The sequence below is a fragment of the Apteryx mantelli genome, unplaced genomic scaffold, assembly GCF_036417845.1.
Source record: "Apteryx mantelli isolate bAptMan1 unplaced genomic scaffold, bAptMan1.hap1 HAP1_SCAFFOLD_40, whole genome shotgun sequence".
Taxonomy (NCBI): Eukaryota; Metazoa; Chordata; class Aves; order Apterygiformes; family Apterygidae; genus Apteryx; species Apteryx mantelli.
The window spans coordinates 1,930,854-1,957,996 of record NW_027118755.1 but is presented as its reverse complement, the minus strand read 5'-3'; the positions used below and the strand labels follow the sequence as shown (position 1 = coordinate 1,957,996).

Genomic DNA, 27,143 nt, shown 5'->3' with positions numbered 1-27,143 from the left:
CTGCTGCGTTCCAAAGCAGCATCCCCAGGTGCCTCCAGCACAGGTGGCTGGCTCATGAGAAAAGGGTAGGGCAGCTCCCAAGGGCAGGTAGGAGCAGCTCCTAAACTGGTTCTTTTGAAAACCTTTTTTCTTTCCCGTTTGGTGCAGGAGTCTCCCAGTAGCTCTCTGGCAGCTCCACAAGTCTCTGCCAGGTATCAGGAACCATGGAGACCCAGAGCCAGTGGCAGGCTCCAGCAGCTGTTGCCCACTTGCAAGAGGGTTAAGCTGGACACTGCAGCATGGGAAGGCCCAATGCCAGTTCTGGTTTGTGCCATTTGAATGCAGATGGTTGGTAGTGCCCTGTGCACCTCCACCAGCTACCAAAGGCTTCAAGGACCTTGAATGCAGCCAGGGAAGTGCGCATGGGATGTGGCTATGGAGGACCCTCTTTTAGCCCTCCTGGGAAACCTGCATGCTCGATCACCTCCCTGAAATGCCTGTACACCAATGCACGCAGCTTGGGGAACAAACAGGAAGAACTAGAGATATCTGTGCGGTCGCAGGGCCATGATCTCATTGCCATTACAGAGACATGGTGGGATAGCTCGCATGACTGGAGTGCTGTCATGGATGGCTAGTGCTTTTTAGGAAAGACAGGCCAGGAAAGCGAGGAGGTGGAGTTGCTCTTTATGTGAGAGAGCAACTGGAATGTATTGAGCTGTGCCTAGGGGTGGATGAAGAGCGAGTCGAGAGCTTATGGGTAAGGATCAAAGGGCAGGCTAATAGAGGTGACACTGTTGTGGGTGTTTACTACAGGCCACCTGATCAGGAAGAGGAAGTCGATGAGGCCTTCTACAGACAGCTGGAAGTAGCCTCACAATCCCAGGCCCTGGTTCTCATGGGGGACTTCAACCACCCCGATATCTGCTGGAAAGACAACACAGCTAGGCACAAACAGTCCTGGAGATTCCTGCAGAGCATTGGTGACAACTTCTTGACCCAGGTGGTGGAGGAGCCAACAAGGAGAGGTGTGCTGCTGGACCTCGTACTAACAAACAAAGAAGGACTGGTGGAAGATGTGAAGGTTGGGGGCTGCCTTGGCTGCAGTGACCATGAGATGGTGGAGTTCAGGATCCTGCGAGGAGGCAGCAGGGCACCAAGTAGGATCGCAACCCTGGACTTGAGGAGAGCAAACTTTGGCCTCTTCAGGGACCTACTTGGAGGAATCCCATGGGTGAGGGCCCTGGAAGGAAGGAGTGTTCAAGAGAGTTGGTTAATATTCAAATATCACTTCCTCCAGGCTCAAGAGCGGTGCATCCCTATGAGTAGGAAGTCAAGCAAAGGAGGTAGGAGACCTGCATGGATGAGCAAGGAGCTCCTGGCAAAACTCAACCAGAAGAAGGAAGTATACAGAAAGTGGAAAGGGGGACAGGACACTTGGGATGAATATAGGAATGTTGTCAGAGTATGCAGGGATGCGACGAGGAAGGCTAAGGCCCGTTTGGAATTAAATCTGGCTAGAGATGTCAAGGACAACAAGAAGGGCTTCTTCAAATACATCGGCAGCAAGAGGAAGACTAGGGAAAATGTGGGCCCTTTGCTGAATGGGGTGGGTGCCCTGGTGACGAAGGATGCAGAGAAGGCAGAGTTACTGAATGCCTTCTTTGCTTCAGTCTTTACTGCTCAGGCCAGCCCTCAGGAACCCCAGACCCTGGAGGCAAGAGAGAAAGTCTGGAGAGAGGAAGACTTTCCCTTGGTGGAGGAGGAGTGGGTTAGAGATCATTTAAGCAAACTTGACACCCACAAATCCATGGGCCCTGATGGGATGCACCCACGAGTGCTGAGGGAGCTGGCGGATGTCATTGCTAGGCTGCTCTCCATCATCTTTGAAAGGTCATGGAGAACAGGAGAGGTGCCCGAGGACTGGAAGAAAGCCAATGTCACCCCAGTCTTCAAAAAGGGCAAGAAGGAGGACCCAGGCAACTACAGGCCAGTCAGCCTCACCTCCATCCCTGGAAAGGTGATGGAGCAGCTCATCCTGGAAGCCATCTCCATGCATGTGGAGGAAAAGAAGGTGATCAGGAGTAGTCAGCATGGCTTCACCAAGGGGAAATCATGCCTAACCAATCTGATAGCCTTCTATGATGGAATGACTGGCTGGGTAGATGAGGGGAGAGCAGTGGATGTTGTCTACCTAGACTTCAGAAAGGCTTTTGACAATGTTTCCCATAGCATCCTCATAGACAAGCTCAGGAAGTGTGGGTTAGATGAGTGGACAGTGAGGTGGATTGAGAACTGGCTGAATGGCAGAGCTCAGAGAGTTGTGCTCAGTGGCACAGAGTCTAGTTGGAGGCCTGTAGCTAGCGGTGTCCCCCAGGGGTCAGTCCTGGGTCCAGTCTTGTTCAACTTCTTCATCAGTGACCTGGATGAAGGAACAGAGTGCACCCTCAGCAAGTTTGCTGACGATACAAAACTGGGAGGAGTGGCCGATACGCCAGAGGGCTGTGCTGCCATTCAAAGAGACTTGGACAGGCTGGAGAGGTGGGCAGAGAGGAACCTCATGAAATTCAACAAAGGGAAGTGCAGGGTCCTGCACCTGGGGAGGAATAACCCCATGCAGCAGTACAGGTTGGGGGTTGACCTGCTGGAAAGCAGCTCTGCTGAGAAGGACCTGGGAGTGCTGGTGGACACCAAGTTGACCATGAGGCAGCAGTGTGCCCTTGTGGCCAAGAAGGCCAATGGTATCCTGGGCTGCATCAGGAAGAGTGTTGCCAGCAGGTCGAGGGAGGTGATTCTCCCCCTCTACTCAGCCCTGGTGAGGCCACATCTGGAGTACTGCGTCCAGTTCTGGGCTCCCCAGTACAAGAGGGATGTGGCACTACTGGAGCAAGTCCAGCGAAGGGCCACAAAGATGATTAGGGGACTGGAACATCTCTCTTATGAGGAAAGACTGAGAGAGCTTGGCCTGTTTAGCTTGGAGAAGAGAAGGCTGAGAGGAGATCTTATCAATGTGTACAAGTATCTGAAGGGAGGGTGTCGAGAGGATGGGGCCAGACTCTTTTCAGTGGTGCCGAGCGACAGGACATGAGGCAATGGGCACAAACTGAAACACAGACGCTTCCATCTTAACATGAGGAAAAACTTTTTCACTGTGAGGGTGACAGAGCACTGGAACAGGTTGCCCCGAGAGGTGGTGGAGTCTCCTTCTCTGGAGATATTCAAAATGCGCCTGGATGCAATCCTGTGCAATGTGCTCTAGGTGACCCTGCTTGAGCAGGGGGGTTGGACTAGATGATCTCCAGAGGTCCCTTCCAACCTCAGTGATTCTGTGATTCTGTGATTCTGTGTGACTGGTTCCCTGTCACAGGGAACGTGGCAGTGCTGGTGCTGAGGCCAGAGACGTAACCTCTCCTGCATGCCAATCTATACCCACACACACAGTCTGCTGAGGTGTTCCGGGAGCCCTCTGGCAGGTCGGTGCTTCTCTGCTCCCCATCGTGGGAGTGTAGGGGTGCCAATGTTCGCACTGTAGTGGACACTCTCTTGGAGATGCTGACCCACATCCATATGCAGTGCCTGCTGCTGGTCCCTCCTCAGTAGCTATGCTGGCCACCTGAGCTGGCTCATGACTTGAATGTTTGTTTTCCCCAATCGATGAGGCCACTTGGGTTGTGTCAGAGAGGGCTGCCAGCAGGTCAGCTCTTCTTTGCTCACCGTCCTAGAGGGCTTGGGGCTGTGGAGTGTTCAGGTAGGGTGGTGTCCTCTCCAGTTGGATTCCTGTCATATTCGAGGTGCTACCCGCTGGAGCAAGGGTGGGCAGGCATGTGCCCTCCCGCTTTCCTCAGGCTTTGTCACTGAATCAAGCTTTCTGATTCTGGAGGGAGATCCACTGAACCTGCACCAGGCAGTAGCCAGGTTTCTAAGCAGGGCTTTCCACTTCCCCCTCAGCAGATGACCACGTCCCTCTATTCAACATATATAAAGCTGAAAATCCCAGGCTAGGAAGCACATTTGAGTGACGCAAAGACCTCCCTTAGGCACCTCTGCACTCTCTGAATCCAAATGTTTCTGTAAGGCTTGGGGTGGAGTTCATCTGGGGCCCACATTTGTATTATAGACACTTGGCTAATGCCATCATCAAGCAGGAAGTGAGAGATTTGGTTCCAGGAAATGTTCTGCTGGAGGGAGTTGCAGCTCACAGATGCAGTGTCTCAAAAGAGTGACACATGGAGGGGGTGTTTGATAAATAGCCACATAAACAGAAATCATTAAATTTGGTTGACCTAATCCCACTCTTAAAATTAGGCAGGGTGAATTCCAACCATGGAAAAGATCTAAAATAAGCCAATGGGAAGCCACTCTGAGCTACCTCACCTTCTCTTGGCACGGTTATCCTCAGAAAGTCTGAGCCCTCAGAGCCCTGCCTGTAGAAGCATTGTAGGAATATGCCTGTGACTTGTGCCTCTGTGTGGTGGTGGGGGTAAGGCACTTGGAGTGCCATAGCGTTATGCCAGTGTACATCAAACAAAGATTTGGGGGGGGGGAGGGAAAGTGCTGTTCTGAAAACCTTATGTAAGAAAGAGGTTAAATATTGAGAAGTTGCAGCTAACTTGTGAAATAAGAGACTGACAGGAATAAAATTAAAGAATTTTAGTTTATCATCATCGTCAAGAAGAAGAAGAAAAAAAAAAAAGAATTCTATTAGAACACTGTGCTGTTCATGTAGTGGTAGTAGCACTAATTCCAAGACTTCCTTGAGAGCTTCTGAATCTTCCTTTGACTCCAAACTTCATCCTGCTTAGATCCTGAAAGGACTACCTCAAACCTCTACAACCTCCTCTCCACCAAGCTCCTTTTCCCCAGGACACTTCCTCATCACTTTATCACCCTGTCTACCCTTCATTTTTAAGTTGACTAAAGTTACAGTACTCTCTCAAAAAGTCTTCTCTGCAGAAGTCTTCTCTACGTGCTGATCTGATTTGTATCACCTCATATTATGTGCAGCTCCATCCTCCTTCCATGGAGCTCCATTGGATGTTTCTTTCATGTCCATTTGCCTTCACAGCCTTTTTGTATTGCAAGCATACTGAATGCCTTCTGAAGCAAACCGTGTACCCCACAACTTCACCCCTTTCCAAGTGCAGGGTGTGATTCTTCCATTCTTGGTCGAGAAAATGTGTAAAGCTTCCCAGAATCACAGAATGGTTGAGGTTGGAAGGGACCTCTGGAGATGGTCTAGTCCAACCCCCCTGCTCAAGCAGGGTCACCTACAGCACATTGCACTGGATCGCATCCAGGCGTGTTTTGAATATCTCCAGAGAAGGAGACTCCACAACCTCTCTGGGCAACCTCTTCCAGTGCTCTGTCACCCTAACAATAAAAGATTTTTTCCTCATGTTCAGATGGAACTGTCTGTGTTTCAGGTTGTGCCCGTTGCCTCGCGTCCTGTTGCTGGGCACCACTGAAAAGAGTCTGGCCCCATTCTCTTGACACCCTACCTTCAGATACTAATACACACTGATAAGATTCCCCTCTCAGCCTTCTCTTCTCCAGGCTAAACAGGCCCAGCTCTCTCAGTCTTTCCTCATATGAGAGATGCTCCACTCCCCTAATCATCTTAGTAGCCCTTTGCTGGAGTTCTTCCAGTTGCCCTATGTCTCTCTTGTATAGGGGAGCCCAGAACAGGACACAGTACTCCAGCTGTGGCCTCAGCAGGGCTGAGTAGAGGGGGAGGATCACCTCGCTCCACCTGCTGGCAACGTTACCTGCTGCTATGATGCTCAGGATACCATTGCCACCTTTGCCACCAGGCACATTGCTGGTTCACGGTCCACCAGCACTCCCAGGTCCTTCTCGGCAGAGCTGCTTTCCAGCAGGTCAGCCCCCAACCTGTCCTGGTACATGGGGTTATTCCTCCCTAGTTGCAGGACCCTGCACTTGCCTTTGTTGAACTTCACGAGGTTCCTCTCCGCCCACCTCTCCAGCCTGTCAAGGTCCCTCTGAATGGTAGTGCGGCACCTTGAGTAGGCAATGCCAATGTTATCAGCATGACCAATACGAGGCATGGTTCCCCATCCTGAAGTACATATCTAAAATGGGTCAGAAGAAGGGTGATCTCAGAACTCAAAACCCACCCCTTGAGTCCTCAGATGACATGGACACTGCTGATTTCCCTCTCTAGAGAGTGTCAGAGGCTGGGTCTGCTTCTGTGGAGAGAAGTCTTGCCCTGAAGCCTCAGGCCTGTGGATATCTCAGATAGTTCTTCTTGGCAGCCAACTCAGTGCCTGTTTTAGTATATTTCATGCTTTTCCATGACTATTCCCCCCCACCCCCCAAATCATGAAAATGCAAGCATTTCATAAAAGGTAGTCGTAAAGAACCTTAGTAGAACCAATAGCAAACTGTCCCCTCCTAAGATCTCTGGAGGAAGCCAGAAAGGTTGTAATAAGCACCAGGAAATGCCAGGAAGCCCAAGGCTTCTTCCGAAAGGCCAATGGGTCACAGCTGAGAGGCAGTGTTTGCCACTGTGTAGGGCTGGGATAGGAGTGCAGGAAAAGAGCTGTGTGCATGTAGGAATGTGGCTGGTACAGGCAGGATGGAGAACACAGAGCATGCGGTGGTCATGTTTAAGAAGAAGGATGTGCAGTTCACTGCTGGGATATAGTATGAATTTGAGGACACAAGCAAGTTTGGGACTGGAACATCTTAGGTGACTGAGGAGCATTAGCAGCATTTTGAAAGAAGCCAAATGGCTTGTTGGGGAGCTCAGACATCAGCAAATTGCAGAAGCCCATAGCTTTGTTTTTCAGGCAACACCCAATGGGCATGGAGGCAGTGCTGTAAAGTGAGGGAGACCTGGAGTGAAAAAAGTCAAAGTAAGGTGAGCAACTGGGACAATCGCCTTGGTCATCCATACTGGCTCACCAATCTCATTCTTGTCCTTCCTGTGTTTAGGAATGACTTCCATGAACATTTGCTCCAAAACCTTCCCAGCAACTGAGGTAAGGCTGGCAGGCCTAGAGTTCCCTGGATCTCCCTTGATGCCCTTCTTTCAAATGGGGATGACATGGGCCTTTTAGCAAGCATCAGGAACCTTCCTGATCACTCTTGTCTTTCCAAGATGATTGAGGGTGGGCTTGCAATGACATCAGCCAGCTGTCCAGCACATGCAGAGCCATCACGTCTGGTCCCATGGGATTGGCACATATGCCTCCTTTCATAATCCCCTTGGCTCCTTCATTGTCCCAGGATGCTACATCAAGGGGAAAGAAGATAGACAAGCAGAGAGTTATGCAACAGATTCCCAGATCAAGTCACTAACAAGCAGCTAACTTCATCCATCTGCGCAGCCCTCCCTTTCATGCTCTCTCAGCTGCCTCCCCTGCCTCCTTCCCTGTACCATAAGGAGTTTGGAGCTCCCCAGTGCCCCTATCCACCCCCACACAGCCAGCTGTTCCCCAAAGCCTTCCCCTGCAGCGGTCAGTAGAGAAGAAACACCAAGCCAGAAAGGGAAAGGCTTGGGGACTTTCCTCCTTCTGTGGCCTTCCAGACATTGGCACATAGTCCTCATTCAGCATCCTGCTCTCACTGGCTTCCACAGGAAAAAAAAAAAAAAAAAACCAAACAACAAAGAGGCAATGGTCACGTTACCATTCTGTGATTGAACATAAGGCTTCATTTGGAAGGCTTTCTTCCCTTCTTGTCATACTCATATTCCATACTCATACTGTCTGGTCTGTGGTCTCAACTGTGAGGACTCCTGATGGAGTCCTGGAGGGATTTTCTTGTGGGAATTCCTTTTCTACCTGAAAGAAAATAAAGGTGTGTGTGTGTGGCAGGACTGCAAAGCAAACTTCTCCCAGGCCACTTGCAGCATCATTACATTCTCTCCCCAAGACCCACTACTCCCTCCTCCACCTCACAGCACCCCACTCTAGCTCCTTCAGCAGCCTTTCAGCAGCCTTTCAGCAGTGAACTGATGTGTCCCTGCTGAATATGACAACAATGACAGCTGTGACATCCCACTGCACCTGCTGCAGGGCTGCAGCTGGACACAGCCAACCCTGACAGCACTAGCTCAGAGCCACCCCAAAGGCCATCAGTGCCAAAGGAAGCAAGGACCAGAAGATGTTTTGGAGCTATGCCCATAAGGGATCACTGATATCTCTCATCAGAGCCCATGGGATTGTGGGTGTTGAACATCTGGCCCAATGAGCTATTGGAAGCCAACACCGCTTCATTGAAACTGTTTCCAGAAAATGAATTGTCCCAAGCTTGAAAACAGGTATGCAGGCTGCCTGACAAGCTCAGAGGACTTTTCATCTTGTTGAGGTTTGGCCCCCTTCTCCATCTGAAGCAAGGTAGGGGCATTTGGCTTTTTGAAGCACAGTTTCCCAAGACCGCTCTTTCTGGTATTTCAGTGGATGTTCTGGATGGCCTGGGAATCTTACATGGACAAAGGAATGAAATATATGGGAAGGAAAGAAAGAGGAAGGAAACTGTGTTCCCAGAAAGCAGGACTTTGTCATAAATATGCACTCCAGATTAGAACACCTCTTTCTTGCAGAGCTCAAGCTTAATGCCGCCTTCTTAGTACATGGGAAATCAAATGTTTCCCGTTCCTATCAAGAGGCTCTAAACACAGCCGCATTTCACAGCTAGAAGGAGCCACTGGAGGTTTCTGCCACAGCTGCCCTTGGAGCAGAAGGAAAGAATCACTGGGGACATGTAGAACTGGCATCTTAGCCACTAACGCTGACACACAGAACCTGTACATAAACAATTGGAAATCAGTGCTGGATCAAATTAACAATGATAATGAGGTGAACCTGGTCCTCTTCTCTGGTTCACAAACCTGAAACCTCTGAATTGCAGAAATGAGAAGGAATTAACCTTAAGTGTGGAAATGTACCTTAACTGCAAGGGCCCTCATCTGCTGTAGTGCTTTGTTTGCCACCACTCAGATGAGCACTTAACACTTTCAGTGTGGTGATCCTGGAGAAAATCAAAACCTGTGCACTGGCAACCAAAGACTGTGCTTTGAAAAAGGCAAAGGACCACCATAGGAACATTCATCCCCATCAGCTGCTCTACACCACCCTACAGTAGGATTTTGTATGTCAAACGTGGACCACTCCAAGCAACCCAAATTGCTTCAAAGGGAGAAATTAACACCCTTCCTAGAGCCCTACCTACAAAGAACTCCAGGAAAGTGCTGGAGGCTGTGATCAGCTTCCCAGACTATGGCATTCCCAGCTTGGCATCTCCGTCAAACCTCACACACAGCAGTGCCCTTGTGGCTGCCTCTGCACCCCTGAAGTGCTGCAGCATTGGGAATCAGAACAGAGAGCTGAGCCAACACTGAAGAGCCCTGCCAGGACTGAATCAGAGATGCCAGAGCAGGGCCCCAGCCTGGCTCACAGCATCCCCCCTCTGCCATGGAATGCCCTCTGGGCTGGCTGGATGTGAGGGCATAAGTACAAGTAGACTGTGAACGTATAAGTAGACTGTGAGCTCTTTGAAAGTATGGGGTCAGCACAGCTGGCTCATGAATTGCTCCAGCTCTCGGGTGAGGTGGTGTAGACTTACAGCAGTACCAGAGCAAGGGAAATCTCTCACTCACATACAAAGTGCTTTAATGTGCTACAAGAAATACAGCTGAGAAGGGCTGGGAGCAGGCAGAAGCTAGTCTGGCCTCCAAAGTACCTTTGCACACTGTAAAAGCATCTGTGCTGGAGCTTTGTTCTTGATCAAGAGACAAAAAACCCCTTTACCTCCTTCAGCATAACCCAAGAGGTTCTCAGGAGCCCTCTAAACGTGCAGCACTGCATAAAGATCTGGCTGCGGGAGGATATAATGCCCCATTCTCTTTCGGTATTTTCTTTAGCCTACCACAATTTAGGAGCATTGGGAGGCTGCTGAACTTTAATCATTTGTCCATCAGACAGGTTCTCTTCCTGCTGATTTCCTGTGGATAGCAAAAGAAGGCCGCTGGTTGTGAGGGCAGTATTCTTTGTTTTCTTATGTCTCTTGATGAAGGAGGCTGTTTTGCAAGAGGTAAGCATTAACATTGGTCAGCTACCTCAGTCTAAAAGCATGCAAGCAAAACCCCACTATGGTCCTTGGCAATTTGTCACAGGAGGAATCTGTGTCATGCTTTTGCCCCAGAGAGGAGTATGCCTGTGGCCCAGAGGACAAGGACTGTGAGCTTCCTCAGCTGATGCTACTGTACCATCATCTATCTACATAGCATGTGTCTATCTGCTCTTTTTCCTGATGGCAGTGGAGACTTGGGAGTGTCTATCTCTCCTCGCTCCTTGTTTCAAATCATAAGCTGCACCCAAAGTCGTGCTAGCACATTTGCGCAGCCATATGGAAAATAGATAAGTAGATGTATCTAAGCGAAAAGTATCATTTGATTCAGACACCCTGCTGAAAATGGGCAAAGAGCTCAAACCTGCCTTCACCTGCTTATTTAGCAACATCCTGCGTAAAGAAAAGATCTGTCCTGCTGCATACAGGGAAAGAGAGGCAGTAGGGTTTGGGCTAAAAATAGCTGTCTGCACAAAACCCGTACATCCATGAAATCCTTATCTGAATGTGGACAAGTTGAAACCCTCAAATTCAGGCTAACCACACGGGCCAGAAGAGGAAACTGAATAAGCAGTCTTGTGTTTGCTAAAGCATTAACTTCTTCTAGTAGCACGTAGGGTGAAGGGATAATTTTCCTTTGAATGGAAGAAGTGTTCCTGCAAAATACACTTAGGCTGCTTAGATGAAGAGCCCAAAGGAGCTGGGTCCTTAGAGCATAGCAATCTAGAATATCCTTGGCATTTCTATTTCAAAACTTGTCCTCTGATAAATGAGCTTAAAGCATCCCTCAAAGAACTTGCTGTGGATGAGAGCCAGTGCCATTGTTTGATTTCACCTCAGTGCTAAGGGTGCAGAGAAGTCAAAAGCTGAAGATACATGCCCAGAGAACACCCTGGAGGGAGGGGATAGGGACAGACAGTACACAGGGATTGGCAGCCTTCCGTTCACTCCCAACAGTGTCACTTGTCTTGGGAATCAATCTGCCGCCTGCATAGCTTTCTCAAAGCATTTTTCATGTCCTCATTCCTAAAGGTATAGATAATGGGGTTCATCAGAGGGGTAATGGCCGTGAAGAAAACTGACACGACTTTGTCTGCAGCTAAACTCTTGGCTGGCCTGAGATAGATGAAAATGCAGTGTCCCAGGAAAAGTGTCACCACTGTCAGGTGAGCAGCACAGGTAGATAATGCCTTGTGTTGCCCTTCCGAGAGATGGTTCCTTAGTGAGACCAAAATGACCACATAGGAAGTCACCAGCACCAGGAAGCAGACCACAGAGACGAGGCCTGAGGTGGCGACAAGGAGCATTTCTAAGACATGGGTGTTTGTGCAGGCCAACTTAATGATCAAAGGGGCATCACAAAAGAAGTTGTCAATGGCACTGGGACCACAGTATGGGAGACTGAGGGTCAGGGCAGTGAGGGACACAGAATGCATCAGCCCTCCCATCCGCAGGACTGTGGCCAGCTGGAGGCACATCTTCCAGCTCATGATGGTGCCATAATGCATGGGGTTGCAGATGGCTATGCAGCGATCATAGGCCATGATGGTGAGGAGAAAGATCTCTGTGCAGGCAAAGAGGTGGAGGAAGAACATCTGTGCCTCACACCCCTCAGAGGAGATGCTCTTCTTGTCCACCAGGAAGTCAGCCAGCATCTTGGGCATCACCACTGAGGAGGGGCAGACGTCAATGACAGAGAGGTTGCTGAGGAAGAAGTACATGGGACTGTGCAGACGCTGGTCATGTGCAATCGTGAAGATGATGAGAATGTTGCCCAAAATAATCAGCATGTAGACGACCACGAAGAAGGTGAAGAGGGCCAGCTCTACAGCATGGTTGGTGGTGAGGCCCAAGAGGAAGAACTCACTCACTCTAGTGTGATTCTGCCACACCATGTTTACTGCTGCGTTGCACCCAGGAGAAAGAACACGGAGAAAGGAGAATTAAATTTATGGTATGAGAGGACAGAACATGATGACAATCATACAAACTTGAGCTGTATGGAGGAAGAAAGACAGAACAGCCTAACAGTTTCACCCAAAAGGTGATGCCTAATATTAGCAGAAGTATTCAAGTTTGAAGGACAAGCGAGTACTGGAACAGGTTTCCAAAGGAGACTGTGGGCTTTCTTCAGTTTCCAGACAATGCAATGCAAGCTGACTTACTTCTCTGACTTACTCAGGAGCTATCATGTTGCAGGAAGATTTGCCTCCTGGCAGAATGTACCTCAGGATCCATCTTTCCTGATTCTAGGTGTCTCGTTTAAGCTACCTGTCTGCAATTGTCAGACATAAAATGGATGAATCTGTGCCTGCAGTTATTCCTCTTCCTTCACTGTAGAGGAAACCAAATGATTAGTGGAAGACTTCTGTGTTGGGCATTGCAGTTTAGTGAGATGACATCTGAATAGACTTCAGGGAAGTCACTGCTAACTTCTTCATAGATCTCATAGACTGGGGATTTAGGCTTTCACTAAAAGATCATTTTTAAGACCCTAGATACTTGTTGCTGCTGTTTGCTGAGTCTTGCCTGGTTTTCTAACCTCCTCCCAAAAGTAAGAATAGCCAGCACAGTCTCCAAATGTGGTATGACACCACCTTTTCCTGCTAGGTAGCTGTCTGCAAATTCATTTGAGTGTGGCATTTACTTCCCCAGCTGCAACCTTGCTTGGGGAGAACAGATTCACCTGCTTTTCAGTCAGAAGCCAGTCAGAAACCTCAGCTGCTTGATATCTGATGTATTTATGAGGGATCAAGCAATGCAACACCTGCAGTCACAAATTCAGTGACCTTGAATAGCTCTGCCCATTCCATATTCCAGTGTTCCTGTGATTTTATTTTCATTTTGAAATGAAAATCTAAAAATTTTGTCAAAATAATCAAAAGTACACATACACAAACACAAAATCTTGTCTTTGGAACAGGAGTGAGATGAGAGGACATTGAATAGGAACCCTGTCCAACAAAGGAGAAAGCTTGTTTACAGCGCATGGTTCAAGGCGGTCATACAACAGAAATAATGATGTGGGAAACGGCAGGACTTCTCAGAGTTCCCCACTTTGCTAAAATGAAACCATCTCTGAGTATGAACCCAGGGTTCTTGTATTTGGAAATCAATGTCACTGTGGTTTCCTTGCTGCTGATACGCTGAGCTTCTGAGAACAGGGCTAACCAAGCACCTGAACGATAGCTACATTTCTAACAGCGTGTGGACGCTCCAGAAATGGCTGAATACCCCAATAGTGGTCTGCAGCTGTTACAAGTGGAGCCACAAGCCTGTAAAATGTACATTTACATTAGTATTTTCACCTGTTACAGCTCCCACGACTAACATTTTCATAGGGCTCTAAAGTTGCCAAGGACCCGCACAGAGGCTCCTGTCTTCATTTGGAGTCTGCTGAGAGACAGATACTGATGTCTCCAAAGACACCTGGTAGAATCAGATGCCTGATTTCCTCCTGTACTCAAGGTCTTGCATAAAGGACTGAAAAGCAACCAAACAGAAGTGTTGTTCTCCTTCCAGTCAACGTCTCAGCCCCTTCTCCCTGCAACAAACCCAAAAGGAGACAGAGCAGGGAGGAAAAACCGAGCTTACTTATGTAGTTTCCAGTGGTGTCCAGAAAAAGAATGATTGTGAGTTGAATTCCAGTGTTTTTTCTCCATAAAAGAAAAAGCAATTTTTGGTCTAAAAAATGGAGATGGATAAACAAATGTCTTCCTTTTGATTGGCATCCATAAATTCCTCTAGCCAGAGGTATTGATAGTTCCTGCAACTGAACAGGCAGGGTTTGCTTTGGTTTGGATTTTTTTTTTTCTGGGGGGGGGGGAGGGTGTTCCTCTAATATATTCAAGTTATCTTGTGCAGATGGTCCCCTCATACTGGAAGATCGTCCTGATATTTAACTAGTTCAAGCCTTTACTTAATAAACAAACAAACAAAGAAGCAAATAAATAAAATAAATCTTGATTGGTTACTTCATGAACAATGCAAAAATCAAAATAGAAACTGAACTTCCTGCCTACTTACAAAGCATTCCTGCCAATACGAAGAAGACCTGCCCCCAAATCAGAAGTTGAAGCTCAACACTGACAGCATAAACAGGGATGCAGAGGTGACTTACACCTTCAACCCTTCCCCGTAACAGCTAGTTCTGGAGAGCAAGAGCATGCGGTACTCAATTACTCTGAACACCAAATACAGAACCTTTTGTGCTGTGATGAAGTCATAGAGAACTGATAAAGCTTGGGCTGTGTGCTTGTCTGAAAGACAGATTTGGGACTCAAGAAATGTTAAATTCACGCCTTACTAGAGAGTCACAAAGGGATTTGTTAAATCATCTTAGGTTGTTGACAGTATAAGCTTTGGCAGAGATTTAATAAGTCCCTTGGGAGTAGAGCTGTGGGTCCAGTTAGTCACCCAGAAAACCTGTGTGGCTATAGTAGCTCACACAATTGTTCAAAGTCCATTTCAATGGCCTCTGGAGACAAAGAACAAATGTTCACCCATGCCACATAACTCGCTTTGCCTTCTTAAAGGTGTTCTTGGTGAACTAACACCAAGTTTACGCACTGGGAGAGCAGAATACAGCCCATGAGCTCTGCCCAAATGACTTGGACTTAGGAAAGGGATCACAAACTCAGTGTGGAAGAAGGCTCTGAATAAGAGCTGCCATGCTGAAAATCTGCACACTGCAACGAGTGCAAACTGAGTGATCAAAAGCGCCGATGGAGAACTGACAAAGGATTGCAGCTTCAGGCGTTCATCTTAAGGGATTTTCCTTAAAAAGAGAGAAATATTAATAAACGATATGCCTAAGGAATGGCATTCAAGCATTATGTTTCTTATCTCCTTGCAACAGTGACAAAAGGTCAAGTATGGGCAGGATTATTTTCTCTGGTTCTTCATTTGCATCTTTAGCTGCTCTGTCAGTAAGAACTATGGTTGTATAGAACAGCTTGAGAACAGTGTGGGGAAAAAAGGGAAAATCAAGCAAAGGAATTAACCAAGCCTCAGCTTCCTAAAATCTTACCTCAAAATGAGAACTTGCACATTGCTCTGAAAACACTTCCAAAAAAAAAAAGGATAGAAAGTGACATCTTTTGTATGGTAACTTAATCTTGGAAGGAACCCCTTTTTTTTACGTTTCCCGGTGAGGCAAGAGTTCAAACACAGGCTGATAAGCATGGCCTAAAAGTTACAAAGTGAGGTACCAGGATTATCCACAGATAGAGGTTAGGTGCTGATTTGTCACAATGAAATTTGCCTACTGCTGATAAAGCTGAAAAAAACAGCAGCTGACCCTGGAAAGTGCAGCTGCTTTTGCTCTAGCTTTTATTTCTCTTCTGTGGCTACTTTTCTCCCAATTAGCTTGGGGAGTGCCCACCTCATGTACTCATTTCCCAGGATGCAGATTATGGGATTTAGCAGGAGGTGAAGGCTGTGTTAGGAAGACTGATATCACAGTGTCCTCAGTGAAGCTGGTGCAAGGGCAGGAGTAAATGAAGATGCAGTATCCCAGGAAGAGCATTACAACCATGAGCCCGATGGCAGAAGCACTGAGGGCCTTGTGCACACCTTTGCACGGATGTTTCTGTAGCAAGACTAGGAGGATGCCATAAGAGGCCAGTGGGACCATGAAGCAAGCCTAGAGGAGCCCAGAGCTGGAGATTTTCAGCATCTCAGTAACGTAGGCATTCGTGCAAGCCGCCTTGATCACTGGCAGCACATCACAGACCAAGCTGTCAAATTCTGTGAAGTAGGGCAGCTTGATCATAATTCCAGTCAGGCCACAGGGGATCCCTGTCCCCACGCACACAGCCCCAGCCAGCTGTAGGCGTACTCTCGCATGAGTGTGAGATGATAGTGCATGGGGTTGCAGATGGCCCTGCAGCAGTCATAGGCTGTTACAGCGAGGAGGCAGGTCTCTGTACAGACAGAGATGAAGGAAGAACATCTGGGCCACACATCTTTCCAAAGAGATGATCTTCTCTGCACAGAAGAGGTCACCCAACATTTCAGGCTCTGTAACAGACGAATGGTGGATCTGGAGGAAAAAAGGGTTGCTGAGGAAGAGGCATGTGGCTATGAGAAAGTATCAGTCGTGATCAGTAGACAGCAATATAAGGAGGTTGCCAGGCAGAGTCATGAGATGGAGGGGCAGAAACACCACAGAGAGGATCATTTGTGCCTCTAAGCTGGAGGGCAGTCCCCGACGGATGAACTCTCTCACTGTGGTCTGCTTCAGTGTCACTTCTGCCATGCTTTTGGTCATGACAGAGGGAGGGAAATTTTTCACAGAAACATCTTTTCTTTTTTCTTTCTTTTTTTTTTCTTTTTTCAGGGGATGGGGTGAGGGTGTTAGTCCTTGAGATCTATTTTGATCCTCTCATATTGCTACCAGAAATTAGAAAATAAAGGGATGGAGAGACCTGCTGAGTGGGATTTATGCCTCCCAATTTATACCTCTCTGTAGACTCACTAACTGTGAAAAGACACTGAGATCATTAGCTGAAGTAACCAGCACATTTATATTGGCTCTTAAAGCCCAGACTTTTTACTTTCCTTTACCCTGCACATGCTGAGTCCTTCTTGGAACCCTGCTACATTTTTGGTCATAGAGCTGTCTTGTGTTAGTGAACTCCATAACTCTATAGCAAAGGCTATTAATTCGAGAGCAAGGTTTAGTTGTCAGTGTTGTTTTGTAGCCTACTACATAAGAAACCCTTACTCTTTTCCACATAAAAGCCCGAAGTTATAAAATAAAGAGTTACATTTCTTATAGTAAGCTTTCCTTTTTGATAGGACATACCTGCTAGTAAGACCTAAGGAAATAAATTTAGGTATTTTCATTTATTTATTTATTTATTTATTATCACTGAAAAAAAGTATAGGAATAGGTTGATCAAAGCCTCTAATTGCCTTCAGGGAGACCAGGAGGCTTTTTGATGTAGCAAGGGTATTCACCTGGTCAGTGAGGCAGCAGTGGTTACAGAGAATTTTCAATAGAATAATTGTCAGCTGCAGTAGTTTACAAAAGGCAGTGATGGATAATCCATCACTGAGAAATAACACAAGAAAATAACAACAACAACAACAACAATAACAATAAAGAAACCCAAACCACAGGACTGAATGTTCTTCTTGAAAAACCTGCTTGATTTGCAATACAAGTTGAATTCAGCCCTGTGTTCACTAGAAGATCAAAGCAGGTGACACATTTATAATGAAACCAGCTAAGAGTCAGTATTCTATTAAGAAAGTGGGATATTTGCAATCTTGTTGGTGGTGTTAGGCTGAATTACACTGGGCTGACAGGTGGAATAGTAAAATTGAAAAAATACACTGCATCAGTTTTCCTTTATAAAAATTCCTGTGAAAACAGCACCCAAAGAATATTTGAAATTCTCTCTACAAATGCATCTAGCTACATATGAGTTTTCTCTGGGAAGAGCATGAAAAATAATTCAGTACTCCTACTAATTCTGCCCTGCTTTGGAGTTCTGGAATCTCTTCTCTTTGTTACTTCTTATGCAGTGAGCAATTGTTGACCTGGATTAAGAGACTGTCAATACAGAGCTTTCAGGCCAGACTGTAGCAAATGCAAACTCAAGATGTTGTGTAAATGGTGTTATGAGTAGTGAATTCAGCCAGATATTCTTCTCCCAAGTAATTAAGCCAGACTTCCCGCCATAGAGAAGCATAAGAAAAATCTTGGCTGTCTTTCTTTCTTTTAGAGTTGCAGTCCTGTGTTCCTTTCCAAATGCATAAGTTCTTGTTTCAGCCTAAGTGCAATCACTCAGAACAGTGGGAACTGGGGCTTTTAAACTGAAGCACAGAGACCATTACTGAGATATTCAAGTTCTTACAGACACAGGTACACATCCTGTGACAGTCCCTCCAACACCTGAGTGACTGCTTGGGAGAGTTACTAAAGTCACGGGTTCTTTTCTAAGAAGATGTCAGAAAGCAGCAAGTGGGACTACTTCACAAGCAAAGGGGAACTGGGAGCCAGGGTGGCCATAGCATGGACAGCACCTGCAGCAATAGGGCACAGACCCACAACACCCAAGCAGGTTTCGGTTGGGGATAGCAGTGGGTTCTGTCAGCAGTCCAATAATCATCAGACCAGGCAAGGTGATGAGTCAGGTCCAAGCTCAGCACAGGAAGCTGTGGGAGATGACCTTGAATTTCAATACATGCAAGATCATATTGCCTGTGGTTGGTGATTTGCGCACAAGTGGAAACATTAGCACTCAGCAATGGCCAAAAGAGCCACAGTGAGAATGACAGCCAGCCGGAAACAGAGTAGCTGCAGCTGGAGATGTCCCACCTGTGACAAAGGAACAACTGCTCCAGAATGACTCACTGATAATAAAACCTCCAACTGCAAAATCTGTGTGGGAGAGGACTGAAAGGTACTTGACTGTTGCTCAGCCCTCCTGGCTGACTTCCAAACTGCTGCAAGACATTGCAGTGGAGCTTCCACACCCATGCCAGAAAGCTGCAATGTGTGAATACTCTCTGGTCATATGCTTTTAATACATAGACAGTAGGAACAGGCTGATCAGTACTGTCAAACTGCTATTGCGTGTTGAATGTATAAATGTTTGTAGCTTCGCAGTTACTGCCATATACTGAGTGTATCTTAAAAAGTGCTTATACTGTGGTAGTCATTTAAGTTACATAGTAGCATTTTTTATTTTTTTTTACAATTAAACTGTAGATGTGTAATTTACAAGTTTAGGAGTGTATGTATTGCTTCCCATATCCTGAGATTGAACCACAGCTCAGCTGGTCTGGGCCATTTGCTTCAGCTACATTATCACATTAATTGCCATAGTCAGAATGATACAGACTTAGCAATGGATACACTGATTGAATAGGCTTTACCTATGGAATGATTAGAAAAGGCCACTCACTTTTCCTGACCCTAGATGGCATGAGACCTGAGCAGCTGCTAACTGGCAGAAACTGAACGAAATTCAAAAGCAAGTAGAGACCTCTGAGGATTGTTAATAGGTCTGGGGTGAGGAGCAGGGGGTGCCAGTTCTTCACCATGATATTGTTAAGCCTCTTGTAATCTATACAGGGCCGTAGTCTTCCTCCCCTCCTCCGGCATGAGGAGCCAGTAGGAGAGGTAGATAAACCACTGTGCCAGATTGTCCTTGAGGTATTCTTTGAAGGCTGCTAATTCAGGGTGGCAAGGCACCTCCTTTCTTGGGATCAGGTCCACGTGGCAGTCATATGTGTCATAGGTCATATTGTAGCGTTTCTTCTCCTTTCTTCTCAAAGACATCTGTAAAGTCACTCATAGTGTTTTGGAGGGAGTAGGGCAGAGACTGAGGCAGAGGCAGAGTTACAGTCCTGGGGCCTGGGTGATTCAGGGTGGCAGGCTGTGGGGCTTGGCAGAGCTCTGGTGCTGCAGGGATCTTGGTTCTGAGGCTGTGTGTGGTGAGAACAGAGCCATGGTCTGTAGGTGTCATACTTGGCCCAGTTAGTGTGCAATTATGTTCCTTGTTTTTTGTCTCCCAGGGGGGTGTTGTAGGACTCTTGGCACCAATCAAGTCCACGGCAACCAAGCATTCAGGAAACTGCTCACAGAGTGCAGAGCCAGGGATGTAGGAATCTCTGGACGACTCACATAGGTGCTGTGGTGGGGGACACAGTCATAACAATCCTATATGTCACACTATGAAGGTTCAATAGTAACAACTGAGACAGTAACATAATAAAAAATATGTTTATTTTCTCACACAACCTCTTGGATTAGTAACATCCATTAAAATAATGCGATTACTGATTTAGAAAGAATAACCCCAAACCATCAGTTACTGTGCTATTAATTGGAAACACTGCTTACCCCAACTTGAAAGCTAGCTTGTTCACTCTCCTAGTGAGAGGACTCTCAACCTCCAGGAGTTACCTTAACCCAGTGTCCCAGGAAAAGGGGAGGGGGGGGGACACTCACGGTGCAGCTGGAGAGGATGATCAGGTCACGTTCCCATCCCCTGCTCAAACTCTCTTAGCTTCCAAGTCTCTTTTTACATGGCTGGGGCTCTGGGCAAACACTGCTTTTGCTGACCTTTGTGAGTTCCACAATCACGGGACTGTTTGTTTTTCTGCTTGGAAAGACCCAGCTAGTGAGGCAAGACCACAATACCTCCATATCGCTTCTTCCCTCCCTGGGGGTCCCTGCAGTTTTGATTCCCTGGACTTATCAGGTGGCACACTTCTTTAGTCCTGTCTATTCTTCTATTCCACAGCCTTGCGCATATCACTCCTTGCACATATCAGTTGACAAACTTCTTTAGTCCTGTTAACTCTTTGCTTGCTCGTCACTACAGCAGGAGAAAGCCTCACAGTCAGAGTCCCTGGTATACTCATGGGTGATTCGAACCCCCCTGATGTCTGCTGGAAGGGCAGTGCAGCTGGGCACAAGGAATTGTGCAGATTTCTGGAATTCACAGAAGATAATTTCTTGGTGAAGGTGATTGATGAACTGATTAGGAGAGATGCTTTGTTGGACCTGATACACTGGAGGGCATGGCTGCTATTCAGAGGGACATTGACAGGCTGGAGAAATGGGCTAACAGGAACCTCCTGAAATGAAGGAAAAGCAAATGCTATGGCTTGAATCTGGGTGGAATAACCCCATGCAACAGTGCAGGCTGTGTCCCACTATCTAGCAAGCAGGTCTGCAGAGAAAGATCTGGGGATTCTGAAAAACAAGAGCTTGAAAACGAGCCTTCAGTGTGTCACTGCAACAAATGAAGGCCAACCACACCTTGGGTGTATTAGTAAGAGTGCAGCCAGCAGGCCCGGAGGGAAGTGATCCTTACCCTCTCTTTAGTACTTGTGAGAATACCTCTAAGCATTGTGTCCAGTTTTGGACTCCCCAGTCCATGAAGGACATTGACATACTGGAGCAAGTCCAGTGGAGGCTCTCAAGATGCTCAGGGGACTTGAGCACATGATGTACAAGGAGATGGTGAGGAAACTGGGCTTGGTCAGCCTTAGGAGGAGAAGGCTAATGCGACACCTTTTTGCTCTCTACAACTACCTGATCAGCGGATACAGAGAAGACAAAGCCAGGCTCATCTCAGATCTGCACGGTGATAGCACAAGAGGTAAGGGACACAAGCTGGAACATGGGAAATTCTTATTAGATATATATGTTTTTATTTAATTTGTTATTATTGTTACTATTATTATTTACCATGAGAGTGGTCAAGTACTGGAAGAAGTTCCCCAGAAAGGTCACGGAATCTCCATCCTCGGAGGTGTTCAGGACTTAACCAGACAAATCCCTAACAATTTCATCTGCTTACACCTGCTTTGAGGAGGGGTTTAGACTAGATGACCTCTGGGGGTCTCTTCCAATTCTTCTATGATTCCAAGATTACAAATGCTTTGAATCAAGAACATCCTCTTCTACTATTTTGTGTGTAGAACACCAAAGTGTTAACACTGCTGTAATGTAAGTTACGTGGTAGCTAAATGCTCAAAAAGAAGAAGGTATTTATTTTCTGCAGTCTCAGATGGGAGATTCATCCACCCAAAATCAGATTTCTAGCGTATAGATATCTATACCAAAACTTGTATTGCCTTTGCGCAGGTAATGGATGGAATTGGTCATATCTCAGGTGTGATTCATCTCCTGAGGTAGGGGTGGGCTTAAAAACAGGTTCACCTATCTGCATTTATGTGTCTACAGGATATGTGCACACATGTGAGCTATCCCTCCAAAGCTCCTGTTACAGTACACGGAAATCTATGGCTCAATTTATTTGTCCACACATAGGAAACTTGTACTATCAGGGAGGCCCCAGGTTTTCTGTCTGACCTCCAGTTTCTGCTCCACAAGCCAAGGGTCTGCCTTGTGTTGTACTTACCAGCCCCTGGAGGTATTGTATGGCATCTCAGGTGTCACAAGAAAAGTGTGTCTAGGCAGGCGGCAAGTCCTCTTTCATTTGTAAAATGAACCTGAAACAACAACACCAGCTGTGGATGTCCGTACTGGAGATGTCTGTAGGTAAGGGAGATGGATCCTTCAGGAGTCAGTCTCCTGACTCCTGCTGGAGTGAGGGTCTGCTCTTCTGAACCTAAATCATAAAAACCCTTCCTGCAGTAAGTGCAAAAGGAGAAACACCTTGAGGACAATTCACACTCTTCCATCACCCCCATCAAATACCTCTTTTAAAATGAGTCTTAAAAGAGGGCAGAAATTTTTCCTCTTTAGTTTTGATCTTCACTGAATGAAACACACTACAGTGTGTTTCAAATACAGAATACATGTAGAACTACTCCCATTAATGCTTTTTACCTGACTTTTAATCTGTTTTTCATTTTTCTAGGTGCAATTCGTAACAAAAAATGAATGAGGACATTACAACCAGGTCAGGGAAAATCATCCTACTGGCATTTGGAAACCTTTACAAATGTCAATACCTCTCTTTCTAGTGTTCCTCATGATTTACATTGTGACCATGTCTGGGAACATCCTCATCATTGTGCTGTTTGTGGCTGATTAGCACTTTCATAACCCATGTACTTCTGCTTGGGAAATCTGCCAGTGTTCCACCGTCATGCCCAAGACGCTGGCCAGTTTCCAGAGTGGAGAAGAAATAAATCAATGTTTTTGGCTCAGAATTATATATTTTTTAGTTTTCTAATGGGTGCAAAATCTTATTGCCTGTTGGCAAGGTCTTTGTGATTAGGATTAGCAAATAGGCAAAGGATTTTACTATGAAGCTTGCATGAGTGAACAATGCTGCTTCAACTAGTAACTGTGCCTTGGCCATGTGGTTCTTTAGATATTGACATAATGGTATCTCCAATGCACTAGTCAACTTTCTGTGCCCCACCCCCTTACAAAATTGTAATTTTGTTGCTGGATGTTATAAATTCGCTGCCTCCAGCAGGCCCTGGGACCCAAGGATTCCTGTCTGGGCACTGGAGCCCAGCCTGGTGCACTGAGGGGAGGCCTCTCCAGCCCAAGCACAGCTGCTGCTCTCCTCTTTGCAAATTCAACCAGTAGTGAGGCTGAGTGTTTATCTCAGACACACACACACACACACACACACGCGCGCGCGCATACCAGGTTAGGAGAAAATACAAACACTTTGTCCCCCTCCCCCTGCAGCTATTGCCAAGGTACACGGGCACTATGACCTGTGATCCCTGCTCCAGCTGCTGACACTGAGACCCTCACTCCACTCACCCTGGCCACCCTCAGTAGCTGATATTTGAGTACACTGGCCCAACAACCCATGGTCCTGCTCCGGTGACTGATGCTAGGACCCTCTCTTCCCCAGTTACTGGCACCACAGACACAGGAACCATTATCACCTGAGGTCTGACTCCAGTTTCTGGGCCCTATCCACTCACCCTTGTCTCTTCACCTAGATCTTACAGCACTCACAAATGGGATATGAAGCCTCGAGCTGCAAGAAAAAACTTGAGTCCTGGTTAAGGTGGATTGGAAAAGCACCATTAAAACCACTGCAGAAGGTCAATATCTTGAAGTGTTAAACAATCACAAAGTCAATCTATCTCATGGACCATGGTGTACCTCCACAGGCTTGACCTGAGTATTCAGTCAGCAGCTAAAGGCTCGTTACATCTTCCTGCCTGTACCTGTGATTCTACGTTCTACCCAAATACTAAAGACAGTGTCTTGGGGATCACTCAGCTGGCTGGTTTGATCCCAGATGTGCAGGCTGGTAGGCTGCATAGAATTACCTACTCCCAATACAGAATTATTTGATCTGCAGAGCTAAAGGAAGGTATTGATAAAGATTTTGAGAGACTGTTGGTGGCAGCTGAGTGCAGCAAACATGAGAGACCATCAGTTTTGGATAAAACAGTGATCAGAGTGATCCCAGTCACACGTGAAGAGGGCGAGGTGGTCTTAGAATGGGAGATCCCGCTCTAAAAGTTATCTTCCCAAGTCTACAGAACTGGAGGAAGGAGGAATTTGTGAAATGGACCAAGCTACATTGTCAAGGTTGTTGTCACGCTGTCATGCTATGAAGGTTCGATAGCAACGACTGAGACAGTAATATAATAATAATAAAAAAGATGTTTATTTCCTCACCCAAGTTCTTGTATTAGTAACATCCATTAAAATAATGCGATTACTAATTTAGAAAGGAAAACCATCAGTTACTAATTTAGAAAGGATAACCTGAAACCATCAATTACTGTGTTATTAATTGGAAGGACTGCTTATCCCTACTTGAAAGCTTTCTTGTTCACTTTCCTAGTGAGAGGGCTCTCAACCTCGAGGAGTTACCTTAACCCAGCGTCCCAGGAAAAGGGGAGGGGGGGGAATACTCACGGTCCAGCCGGAGAGGATGATCAGGTTACGTTCCCGTCCCTGCTCAAACTCTCCTAGCTGCCAAGTCTCTTTTTACATGGCTGGGGCTCTGGGCAAACACTGCTTTTGCTGACTTTTTGCGAGTTTCACAATCACGGGACTGTTTGTTTGTCTGCTTGGGAGGACCCTGCTAGCGAGGCAAGACCACAATATCTCCGTATTGTTTCTTCCCTCCCTGGGGGTCTGTGCAGATTCCAGGTGGCAGACTTCACATCTCCAGTCTTGTTAATCATTCTGCAGCCTTGCACATATCAGTCCTTGCGCATATCGGTTGGTAGACGACTTTAGTCCTGTTAAGTCCTCTGTTCAGCAGCTTTGTGCAAGGTCAGCTCTTGTGCTATCAGTTCTTCTGCATATCAATTGACAAACTTCAGTCCTGTTAACTCTTCACTCGCCTGTCAGTTGTGGTATTTCAAACTTTGGAAATGACACTATCAGTAATTCTGGGCAGTAAAGTTATAGAGGCATTCCCCATAGGAAGCTTGTAACTGTGTTGCAACTATGAGCCAGTGTAAATGCTACCAGGGAATTCCTGGCTAGAGGGAGAGGGGAGACCCTAAAAAAGATCGTCAGGCATTGTTTGGTGGAGAGCAAAACTTGCTCCCATATTGTTGCCATGCTGTACAGAATGCCCATATTAAGAGACACAACGTATTATGCGAGTTATTGGCAAATGAAGTTGCCTACGCAAAGGTGTCTAGTACCATTTTAGAGGTCCTAGGACATCTGACATCCATACAGGGCTGGTAGATCTGGCATAGCGCCTATGAGAGACCTATGCCTTTCTGGAGCAGCAGAGAGACACCAGCTGAGATACCTAGAGTATTTCAAGCGGCATGACATACATGTCTGTATGTGGCCAACTGAATGAATTCCTCCCTGTCTGTCGGCTCTAGGATAAGATGAATCATGCCCTGACTTCTCTTGACAGCTCTGACTGGGGGTGGGATTCAGCTGCCTAAAAGAAAAAGAAAAAAAAAAGAAAAATCAAGTGACTTTGCAGGTAAATCACTCTAATAAAGGTGTTTTTATTGAAGTATCACTCTCTGGAGCGTCTTCTCTTTTCCAGCTAGATGAATGGGAATGGCTATTCCACCAATATATGTTCATTTTTAGTACTGCTACTGCCCAAAGTAGGAGAGATGAGACCATATCCAGTAGGTAGGGCGTTTCTGAAGGGACCCAAGGTGTTGGGAGTGAAAAGCGGATTTCTGCACAACACATTCTTGAGCCAAAAGCTCCTCTCATTGCATTGTCCATTGCCTACTACCCCACACAAGCTGCAAGGCAGAACATTTTCTGTGCTAGAAACTCTCTGGAGAAAAGTCTTCTCTTTAGAGCACGCTTCACTTCCACATTCCTCAGGGTGTAGATCAAAGGATTGAGGACTGATGTGACAATATTATACATAAGGGTGGCTATCATGTCCCGCCTGGCTGAATTCCCTGTGGAAGGTGGCACATAGTTAAAAATAACAGGGACATAGAGTAAGGCCACTACTGTGAGATGGGAGATGCAAGTGGAGAAGGCTTTCCTCCTTCCCTCCTTGGACTGGACTTTCAGTCGGAGGAAGGAAAAAATGTATAGGTAAGAAAAGAGTGTGAAGACAAAGGGGCCTATTGCAAGACTCCCTGTGATGATGCTAAGGCCCAGGTTGAGCTGGCTGCTATTGCAGGCCAGTCTCACCAGGGGTTTGATGTCACAGAAGAAGTGTTGGATGTGGTTGGGGCCACAGAAATGGAGCCGGGAGGTCATGACTGTGTGCATCAGAGCATGAAGGAAGCCAGTAGTCCAAGTGGCTGCAGCCAGCTGCAGGCAGGCCCGTGGGCTCATGATCAGGGTGTAGCGCAGGGGGTTGCAGATGGCCACATAGCGGTCATAGGCCATGACAGCCAGAAGCAAAGCTTCACTGCTACCCAGGAAGTGGAAGAAGTGGAGCTGGCTTAGGCAGCCAGTGTAAGAAATGTCCTGGTGCCCTGAGAGGAACCCAGCCAGCATCTTGGGCATGGTAACTGTGGAGTAAAAAATATCCAGGCAGGAGAGGTTGAAGAGGAAAAAGTACATGGGGGTGTGTAGCCGGGGTTCACGTACCACTACAATCATGATTGCCATATTCCCCAGTAGGCTAGACAGGTACAGCAGTAAAAATAGTATGAACAGGAATTTCTGTAGCCCTTGGACATTGCTTAGGCAAAGGAGAATGAACTTCCTCACCTCTGTCTGGTTATCCATCCCTGCAGGGAAAGAGAGAATAACTTAGCAGTAAATTCCTATCTTTCTATCCTGAGCTGCCGCATCCATTTCCCAGAATCCTCTTCCATAAGATGCATCATCAGCTGATGCTGCCTCATAAATGGAAGAGATCAGATACTGAGTCTGGAAAGGGACACAAAAGAATTCCTTGATTTTCCACCCCAACTGTTTCAACAAATACTAGAAACTGTTGTAACGTAGATGGCCAATACTGATGCCGGAACTGCCACCTGTGTACCAGCCCACTGAAAGGAATGGCATGTTTGAGAATAGTGAGAAAAGAAAATTATGCGGAAGTAAGTAAGTAAGGAAGGAAGGAAGGAATGGAGGGAGGGAGGGAGGGAGGGAAGTTGGTTACCTGATTTGTAAGTGAGGATCATTCTGAAATCCTGTGTGTTTTCTTATTCAGAAAAGGGTTTTCTAATAAGTTTTGTTCATTCCA

At 46.7% G+C, this 27,143-nt stretch overlaps 3 protein-coding genes across 5 annotated transcripts in view; all 3 read right to left on the bottom strand.

Annotated features, from left to right (window-relative positions):
- Positions 1 to 27,143, bottom strand: part of LOC136996518 (SUN domain-containing protein 3-like) — a 390,273-nt gene that overhangs the window by 132,842 nt on the left and 230,288 nt on the right. The gene's annotated exons all lie outside the window — the stretch shown is intronic.
- LOC136996479 (olfactory receptor 4E1-like) lies at positions 11,031 to 12,309 on the bottom strand. The gene is made up of 2 exons (XM_067317400.1): positions 12,298 to 12,309; positions 11,031 to 11,954 (listed from the first exon to the last, which is right to left on the bottom strand). The coding sequence occupies exons 1-2, from the start codon at positions 12,307 to 12,309 to the stop codon at positions 11,031 to 11,033; spliced, it is 936 nt and encodes a 311-aa protein (XP_067173501.1).
- On the bottom strand, positions 25,715 to 26,680 carry LOC136996444 (olfactory receptor 12D1-like). Its single transcript, XM_067317366.1, has one exon. It carries the CDS (start codon positions 26,678 to 26,680, stop codon positions 25,715 to 25,717), a length of 966 nt encoding a protein of 321 aa, XP_067173467.1.

Coding starts and splice junctions, on each gene's coding strand:
- LOC136996444 (XM_067317366.1), bottom strand. CDS start 26,680: ATGGATAACCAGACAGAGGTGAGGAAGTTCATTCTCCTTTGCCTAAGC.